Source organism: Clupea harengus, chromosome 4, assembly GCF_900700415.2.
Source record: "Clupea harengus chromosome 4, Ch_v2.0.2, whole genome shotgun sequence".
NCBI classification, from domain to species: Eukaryota; Metazoa; Chordata; class Actinopteri; order Clupeiformes; family Clupeidae; genus Clupea; species Clupea harengus.
Window position 1 is genome coordinate 30,731,587 of NC_045155.1, and position 10,000 is coordinate 30,741,586.

Sequence of the window (10,000 nt, forward strand, 5' to 3'; positions counted from 1 at the left end):
TGAGCCCCCATCTTCCCCATTTGTTCATGAAATAAACACCCCTAATGACTGCATATAAATGTAATTATGCTCAGGCAGATAGGAGCACTTTCAGTGTGATGTTTTTATCTCAGGCTGCCACCCCTAATTGCAGTCACATCCGGGCCAGATCCGGGCCAGATCTGTTCCCGATCAGCTCCGTATTTCGCCTGCACTCTGGGCCCAAGTCTCACTGATTAAAGGTGCCTTTTTCTTCTTCTTCTGTCTGTTTCAGGGATCTGTTAGATCGAGACACATTCTCCAAGTCAGACCCAAGTAAGTAATGGTGTAAGTACCTGCACTGCATTCGGTCCTGGACCACTCACCTTGCTATTGCACTCATATGACTCATGTGCTTTTGAGAGATTGTTCTCTGTCCCGACAAAATGTGATAAACATCGTAAAAGATTTAGAGGTATTTTGTATTCATTATGGACGGGCACAGAGAGACTGCAGTATTGAGCCGACTGCGCAATTTGAAGTATTCCTCCTGTGGTATCGTTTGTCTGCTGCCTGCCTACTGTCACCTGCGTGTACATTATTTTATTCTCCTCGGCTCTGTTAGCTGTGTGCACAGTTTCAGTGTCCTGATCCGGCCAGGATGTGGCTCCGATACGGCGGAAACATCATCAGATCAAAGCTGGATTCGTCCCGGCGCCTACTGCATTCTGGGAACTTTTTGTTCTGCTCAGAAAAGTACAACTGCGATTTCCGTTAACGCTGCGCTTTCGAATACTCGCCTTAACCACCGTGTCACATTAGCATAGAGGCGTGACAGCTTCTCATCAATATCACCCGCAAAGTGCCATAATGTATGCAAGGCTCATACCGACGGCCTTCGGAATACAAATGGTCTCTTCTGGGAATGATTCAGGTGGTAGCTCAGGATCTCCCAGGTTACCCAGAGAAGAGGGTGATGGTTTCCGCCATGAAAGCCTGTACTGATGAGAGCTGTCTGTGCAGTAGGGCGGGCCCATGCCGTGCAATTTTCTCCTTCTCCTTCCTTCCTGTCAGATTTTGTATTCTTTGTCGAGCGTCTCCTCTGCAAAGTGATGTGAAACTGAAAAGAAATTGAAAGTTAAGAGATGCTATTATAGTGTGTAGGGGACTTTTTTCTTCTTCTAAAGTGATAGCTGATGCTGGGCTTCGCCTTGAGGTGTCGACCAAGATATGCTCCCTAAACAAGACACTTCTCTTCAGAGTGATTTTCTTCTCTGTTCCTCCTCATAAAGCCCGGTGAGCTGCCTGTACCTAAGAGCCATGAAGGAGCTCCACAAGAGCTCAAACCCCTTCAGGGAGCGAGGAGATATCAATCTGTCCAACCTAATGTTAGCCTTCTGCTTTAAACGCTCCGTGACAGAACAGGAGCGGTCGACGGTACTATGTAGAGTCCGTGCGAGTGCTATTGTTAGCTGTGGCACCTCCTAGATAAAGACGCATTTCCAAACATTCCTATCTAAAAGGTGCATGGAGATATAGAAAGAGAAATAAAAGGACCTGCGGGAGAAATAGAGGAGAAAAGGAACGAAAAAAAAACAGATGGTGGACACCATGGCAGATGTTTGTGTATGTGTGTGTATGTATGTGTGTGTGTGTGTGTGTGAGTGCATATGTGCGTGCGTGTGTGTGTGTATGTGTGTGTGTGTGTGTGTGTGTGTGTGTGTGTGTGTGTGTGCATATGTGTGTGCATATGTGTGTGCGTGCATGTGTGTGTGTGTGTGTGTGTGTGTGTGTGTATGTGTGTGTATGTGTGTGCGTGTGGGTGTGTGTGTGTGTGCGCGTGTGTGTGTGTGTGTGTGTGTGTGTGTGTGCGTGCGCTTGTATGTGTGTGTGTGATGTATGTGTGTGCATATGTGTGTGCGTGTGCGTGCTTGTGCGCATGTGTGTGTGTGTGTGTGTGTGTGTGTCAGCACACCTGTGTGCACTGTGACAGTGCTATCATTGCTGTTTCTGACATCACCCTTAATGAAAGCCTGTTTTCCCTACAGCAGCTAAAAGGAGAAAAAAAATCTCCATGTCTTGAGACCTTTCAAAGAAATGTGAAACAGCTCTCTGGCATTTTCCCAGAGCGTACAGTATCGCAGTGAAATGCCAGACCGTTGGCAGAAGTCCTATGCTATACAACATTAATCCTGCAAATTAGTGTTATATTTTTATTGCTAGTTGGTGTATGCATAGTGATAGCATTAGTTCTGCATGGTCTGGATCAGTAAGTACTTTAGCTAATGGTCTTTCTGATGTTCTCCCTCTATCTCTCTCCCTCGTTCTTGCTTTTGCCACTCTATATCTCTCTCCCTCCCTCTCTCTCCCTCTCTCTCTCTCTTCCTCATTCTTGCTTTTGCCACTCTATATCTCTCTCCCTCCCTCCCTCTCTCTCCCTCTCTCTCTCCCTCGTTCTTGCTTTTGCCACTCTATCTCTCTCTCTCTCTCTCACACACACTCTCTCTCTCCCTCCCTTTCCCTCGTTCTTGCTTTTGCCCCTCTATATCTCTCTCCCTCCCTCTCTCCCCCTCTCTCTCTCTCTCCCTCATTCTTGCTTTTACCACTCTATATCTCTCTCTCTCCCTCGTTCTTGCCACTCTATATCTCTCTCCCTCTCTCTCTCGCTTGTTCTTGCCACTCTATATCCCTCTCTTCTCTCTGCTTCTCTTCGATCTCCTCTTCTCCGTGTATTGGTTCTCCACTCCACTCCCCTTCTTTTTTTTGCTCTCACTCTCCCTCTTCACCTTCTATTTGTTTTCTTTTCATTCGCTTTCTTTCTTCTCTCTCCCACTCTCTCTTTTCTCTACCACTCCCTCTTCTCTCTCCCACTCTCTCTTTTCTCTACCACTCCCTCTTCTCTGTCCCACTCTCTCTTTTCTCTTCCTCTCTCCCTACAGTGTGTGTCCTTTACACACAGGGCGTGGAGTGCAAGCAGTGGAGGGAGGTAAGTCTGCCTACGGTATTAGATCCCTGCAATCTGCACAGGCTGAAACCGCTCATTTTCCCCAATCAACACGCAGGACTGCCGCTTCTCTTCCTCCCGTCCTCCCCTCTCTCTATCCCTCCATCTCTCCCTCCATCTCTCCCCCTCTCAGCACACCTCCTCAGGTAAAGTCTTCAGGTGACACTTGCCGGTGATTGGCTTTGTCTCTAATGCATATTCATGCTTTTGGCGCTCAGCCATCGTCTTAGCGCAGACTGATTGGCTGTTGAGATGATTGTACACAAATTGGCAGGGATTAGTATGAAGGTCAGCCTTTGTCTGGCAGCTGATGAATTTTAAACAGAGCCTGGCATCATTAAAAGGGAGGGGTTTTGAGCGGGTGCCAGGCGAGGTAGGTACCCTGGAATTAGAACTGGCAGGTGGTGACCATGAAGGTGGAGAGAAAAGAGCCTCTCGCTATTGTGGTCTAAGTTGAACGTGGATTAAACATGGTTTTCTGAGAGGGAAAGATAATGACAAGACCTTTCAATTGATTTACAGAAATAAGCTTCCTGTGCACTTCTCTGTGCATCCTCCCACTGCATTTCTTTCTTTCTTTCTTTCTTTCTTTCTTTCTTTCTCTCCTGCTTTCATCCATTCATTCTTTCCGTCCATTCTTTCTGATTATCCAATTCTTCCTCACTCTGCTTCATTTTATTCTTCTCTTTTCACTCATTCTTTTCTGTCTTCTCTCTCTCTCTCTCTCTCCCTCTCTCCCTCTCACTCTCTATCTCTCCCTCTCTCTCCATGTCTGTGTTATACCCACTAGCAGTCAATCCACTGACACGCGGTGAGAGTGATCAGCACTCTGTGGTGGTGTGCAGCTGTGTAACTCCGCTCAGTGAAGCGGGTGCCTTCTCTTGTTTGGCACCAGGACAGATGGGCTCGTAAAAGACACAGTCAAGCTGTGAGGGATTGATAAGATCCCTTCTCCCGCTCCTCAGAGAGCTGTTCTCTTGGTGTGGTCAGCAAACCGCACCACCACTATCCCCCCCCACACACACACACACGTATGTACACACACACACTTACACACACTCACACACACACGCACTTACACACACACACACACACGCACACACACACTTACTTCACACACACACACACACACAAACATTCTCTCTCCTCTGTTTCTTCGCGGGCGTTCTTAATCTTGGCTCCCATAAAAAAGACAAACTGCACTACATTTATCTTGTCACCCCATAGAATGTATTCTATTATACTGAAACGGTGAAAATCAATAACTCTATTAATCCTGATTTGGGTGAAAATCCATAACTCTATTAATCCTGATTTGGGCACTGCGTTACGGTGTCTCTGGGTAGTCAACCACATAAACACAACCGGTCTTCTCAGAGTTTCAACAGTAGTGTTGTGAGCTTGTTAAAACGTGCAGAAATAGTCTTTCATTTCATTATGCTCTCATTTTTCATAGACGTTATTAACTCGGTTAAAGCGTTGTGTTCATTTTGCAGCATTGAAATGATAAAGCAAATGTTTTAGAGTAGATGAAATGAACCTTCCTCTCTAACCTGACTCGGTTATGAAGAGCATTTGAAAACGTATGCACCAGCAAAGGGGGAAAGAACTGAAGCAACTTTCTAAAGAATCCCAACTGAGTGGCATTAATGAGGGACAAATTCAGTGACAGCAATGACAAATGAGTGACAAATTCAGTGACAGCAATGACAAATGAGTGACAAATTCAGTGACAGTTATTTAAAAGGAAGGAAGGGAGGAGAGGGTAATATGAGTCACCGTAACTCAGACTGTTTCTTTTAAAAGGAAGATATTCTTTACTTCATTTGAAATATTTGTAAGTTTGTGTTAAATATACCTTGTCTAGTAATTACATCAAGTACATGTAAATTATTCAATTGAATTCAATTCAATGTAATCGTATAGATTAAGAGATCTAAATAATGGTGTCACACTTGGCTGGTTGCCGTACACTGATCATGTCTGTGTGAAGTATCTCCTCTACCATCTGAAGCCTTAAGCACTGCTTTTCAAAGTCGTAGAATTGGGTATACTTATGGGTACATTTAACATGACTGATGCATCGGCCACTGCAGGAAGGCTTTGTAAGTTGCCTTGGGTAAAAGCTTCTGCTAAATACCCGGCCTTTACCATTACTTTTAGCATCGGGAAAGATTCTTTGAAAACGAACAAATGTGACCAACCTGCCACTTTCAGGCTGTAAAAGATTATTTTATTTTTACTTCAAGCTATCTTCCTCTAGCGACATGAGATACGGTCTTTGTTTTATTCTTACATAAAAACGCTTATAGAATCTAAACAGGACACATATGATATTCATATGCTAGGATTTAGGATTCTTCATATGTCTCTTAAACAGCACCTTTAACAGATCTATGGGATCAAGATGAAGAGTTTTAGCACTTACGGAATATAATGGTAGTCACCTATAACAGTGTCCCTATGGGGTCAAAATGAAGAGTGTTATCATTGAAAGAAAATAATGGTGGTCACCTATAAATCCTGTTGCATCCCTGTCGTTATTCAGGAATAAGTGTTGACCGTCTAAGCCCTCTCTCAAGCTCCCTGCTTGAGGATGTAGATGAGCCCAAAACTATTTGAATTCCTTTTCAGTGAATCTGATTCTCTGATCTGAATCTGATTCTTACTACTCGTTAACCGATAGAGGTTCAGGGGGTAGGGGAGGAGTTTAGCAATCGGAAGGTTGCTGGTTCGATCCCATACTCCTCCTCACAAAGTGTCCTTGAGCAACACTGTAAAGCGCTTTGAGTGCTCTATGAGTAGTAAAGCGCTATATAAATGCGGTCCGTTATCTGATTGTCATGTTATTGTTAACGATGAGTTATGATTGTTAGCAGATTATTTCACCAGTCTCAGGGCCAGCATGTCAAACTGGCCCAGGCAGGGAGGTTTTTTTTTAACTTTTTTTCCTAAGACATCCTTCTTTCCCGTCTGTGGGAGAATAGTCTTCTGAAATCCTTGATGCTGACAGAGATAGATAGATAATAGGCTGTCTGGGTTCTGGAGGCGAGCACCGCCACACCACACCACACCACACCACACCACACCACACCACACCACACACCCCCCCCCCCAAAACCTCCTCTTTGCTCCGGAGTGCAACCCTGTCCCTCTGCCACCTCCTGCCCCCCCCCCTCCCCCCTGCCTGTCCTTGAGATTTTAGTAATAGAGTTCTGTGTTCTTCTGTGGAGCTCTCAGTAAACCCGACCCAGAGGAAGCGACTGACAGAGGTGCACACTGACACCAGGAGAATGATGAGATCGGAGGTAAAGCTGTCACGCTGTCATAGAGTTTCACTCACTACTGAGGTACTTAAACTGCATTTCTCAATCTCATGCTATGAATTAAACATAAAGGCAAGGGGGGCAATCTCACTGCTCTTTAATTGAGATGCATCTGTGTCTCCTTTAGTTGTAGACTGGTTTTGCAGGGAGAAGCGTTTACGTTTTCATTTGGAGCTCGAGGTGCGAAGAGTGTGTGAAATAAACTCTTCCGACGGAGACGCTTTCCTCTCCCCTCTCCAGGCCAGGCTGACGCAACGGCGCGCTCAAACCCCTCCACGTCGCATCACACCACCAGAAATAAACACCACCCTCTGCAGTGGGCCCGTCGAGCATTGATTACGCCCAATAACGCACGCCAGCGTAATTCCTGCCCTTGTTTATTGCGAAGGCGAACAGACACTGTGTCACTGACATCTAAAATTACCACGTGTCTTCTTGTATCATTGTGCTGCAGCTTGTGCTAATTTAGGTGTGACAAACTGCGGCATTCACTGGCTTTTTACCACGGGGTCATTAACTTGCCGAGAGGTCTGTGGTAGCCTGCGCCCGGGCTGTAATTGCAGATGTGTGTGGGGATGCTAGGACAGTGCAGCAGTCACACTTGGCCCATAATCCGTGTTCCTTGTGTCTTAGGCTCCCAGTGAGTTAGCCCTGTAATTATTCATTCCCTATGTCAGTTTATGCTAATGCTTTCACTGGGGATCATTTATTTATGCATTTTTTTTTTTTAAATTCGCCTCAGAAACGTTGCATTATTCATCGGGAACACAATTAGCAGAGGGGACAAACCACACCGTATTTCAGTCGCGGAGGCTTCCAAACGGGAGGAGTGGGGGGTGCATAAAAGAGGGCTGACGCCTTTCAAGAAGCATGGTACCTGCTGCTGTGTGCTGATAGTCGTTAAATACACACTCACACACACACACACACACACACACACAAACACACACATGTTCACACAGACACTGGCACAGACAAATACACACACAGACAGACACACACACTTACAAACACACACACACACACACACACAAACACACACACTCACACACACACACACACACACACACACACACACACACACACACACACACACACACACACAAATAGATACAGACATTAACACAATGAAAGCTCTTTTGATAGCCCGTGCTGAAAATCATTGGCCTGTTATTTCTGAAATAATTAGCGTTGAGATGTCTTTGTTGGGTGTTCACAGGGCATTTAGGAGGCTTGATTCAACACAGTGTTTTTGGAACTGCAGCCGACAGAGCGTCGTATCCCCTGATAAAAACCTATCATGACATGCCAGTTGGGCTCGGGTTCGTTAGCGTGTTGCTATCCAATGCAGCGAGTAATTAATAACGCTATCAGCTGCCATGGTGCCTGGCCGTGGGATCCATACAGCAGGAGACAGTCTCTGACAGTCGCTGTAAAGTTATAATGAGGGCGGTTCAGAAGTGTCACCGTAAGGCAGGGGAAGTGTGACTGGTGAGCGTCAAAGCACACTGATCAGTGTGTGTGTGTTCATGTGTGTGTGTGTGTGTGTGTGTGTGTGAGTCTTCATCCTCTATGCATCTCATTTGATAATGTCTATGACCCCTGCCATCTGTTTCCTGTGTGCTGTCACATGAGCAGGATCATCCCCACTCCTGTGTAGCTGACCCCAGATCAGTCTTTTCAAACACTTACTGTCTTACACATCCCGTATATTATTATATTTATATTAAACACCAACATCACGCACACATTCTGTATATTAAACACCAACATCACGCACACATCCCATAGATTGAACACCAACATCACGCACACATTCTGTATATTAAACACCAACATCACGCACACATCCCATAGATTGAACACCAACATCACGCACACATTCTGTATATTAAACACCAACATCACGCACACATCCCATAGATTGAACACCAACATCACGCACATATTCTGTATATTAAACACCAACATCACGCACACATCCCATAGATTAAACACCAACATCACGCACATATTCTGTATATTAAGCACCAACATTATTCACAAAGTCTGTATATTAAACACCAAGATGGCAATTAAATCAGTCCCCATACTGTCACTTTAGACTTGGCATCTGTCTCTCTTTTTCTTTTTTCCCCACCCCCTCTCTCTCACTTTCTCTCTCTGTCTCTATCTCTCTCTTCTCTCTGTCCCCCCCTCTCTTATCTCTCTGTGTCTATCTTTGTTTATCTCCATCTCTCTCTCCCCCTGCCTCTCTCTTTCTCACTTTCTCTCCTTCTCTCTCTCTCTCCCTCCCTATCTCTCTGTCTCTATCTCTCTAGTTTGGGAGGACAGAAGTGATCGACAACACACTGAATCCAGACTTTGTCAGGAAGTACATCCTGGACTACTTCTTTGAGGAGAAGCAGACTCTGCGTTTTGACATGTAAGTTATTCTGTTTGATCACAGAACTGCACTGGGGACCACCCCCCCCCCCTCTCTCTCTCTCCTCCCCTCCCCCTCTCACTCCCTCTCCCTCCCTCTCACTCCCTCTCTCTCCCTCTCTTTCTCCCCTTCTCACTCCCTCTCTCTCTCTCCCCCACCTCCCCTCTCTCTCTCTCCCTCTCTCTCTCTCTCTCCCTCCCCTCTCCCCCCTCTCTCTCTCTCCCCCCTCTCTCTCCACCCCCCCCTCTCTCGTACTTTCACTCCCTTCTCTGTCTTTCTCTCCCCTCATCTATCTCTCCCTGCTTCTCTGCCCCTAATTTTTTCTCCTCCTCTGTCCATGTCTCTCCATCTCATCCGCTTCCCTCTCTGTCCCTCTTCTCTCTCTCCCTCTCTCTCTCCCCCTCAAATTCCCTCTCTCTCTCTTGCTCTCTCCCTCTCTCTTAGCTCTCCCTCCCGTCCCCCCCCTCTCTCTCTCCCCCCTCTCCCTCTCTCTCTCTCTTGCTCTCTCCCTCTCTCTCCCCCTTTCCTCCTCCCCCCCTCTCTCTCTCCTCTGCCTGGCACTCTCGTCTCCATCTGCATCTCTCTCTCTCTGTAATAATTAATAGCGTATCTGTCTTGATTGTCATGTGTTGGGAGTGGAGTTGGTAAAAGGGTGATGAAATTTTCATGTGGCTTTTCTTACCCACTCTCTCTCTCTCTCTCTCCCTCCCTCTCTCTCTCTCTCTCTCTCTCTCTCTCTACGCTGGCGCTCAAAGAAAAATGCCTGCATCTTAGGGCCCATCTCAACTGATGGACCTCCCCCACCCCATGCCTCCTCCTCCTCCTCCTCTTCTGTCTCCCTCCTTCTATCCTTACTTCTCCTCATCTTCCTCCTTCTCCTCCTCTTTCCTAAATTCCCCTCGGGATTAATAAAGTATCCATCTATCTATCTATCTATCTATCTATCTATCTATCTATCTTCCTCCCCCTCCCCCCATACCTGTCAGACCTCACATTGTATCCATGTGAGACTCATGTGCGTCACACTGAATCTCACGGATCTCACTTAATCGAATGGGTTTTCACACTAAGTAGCATAGAATGACTGCTCGTCCAATAGACTGCTGCCTAGTGACAGTGAGAGACCCCCGTGTTCCCTCTACGTCTCTCTCTCTCTCTCTACTTCTCTCTCTCTCTCTCTCTCTGTACGTCTCTCTCTCTCTACGTCTCTCTCTCTCTCTCTATGTCTCTCTCTCTCTACATCTCTCTCTCTCTCTACTTCTCTCTCTCTCTACATCTTTATAGCAG

The 10,000-nt window shown here is 46.2% G+C and overlaps 1 protein-coding gene across 2 annotated transcripts in view; it reads left to right on the plus strand.

Moving 5' to 3' along the window:
- cpne5a (copine Va) overlaps nucleotides 1-10,000 on the plus strand; it is a 98,525-nt gene that overhangs the window by 20,499 nt on the left and 68,026 nt on the right. For both annotated transcript variants that reach the window (XM_031567034.2, XM_031567035.2), the window contains exons 2-4: nucleotides 254-294; nucleotides 2,898-2,944; nucleotides 8,610-8,713. In XM_031567034.2, coding sequence (XP_031422894.1) covers nucleotides 254-294; nucleotides 2,898-2,944; nucleotides 8,610-8,713 — 192 coding nt within the window. The remainder of the gene's footprint in view (nucleotides 1-253; nucleotides 295-2,897; nucleotides 2,945-8,609; nucleotides 8,714-10,000) is intronic.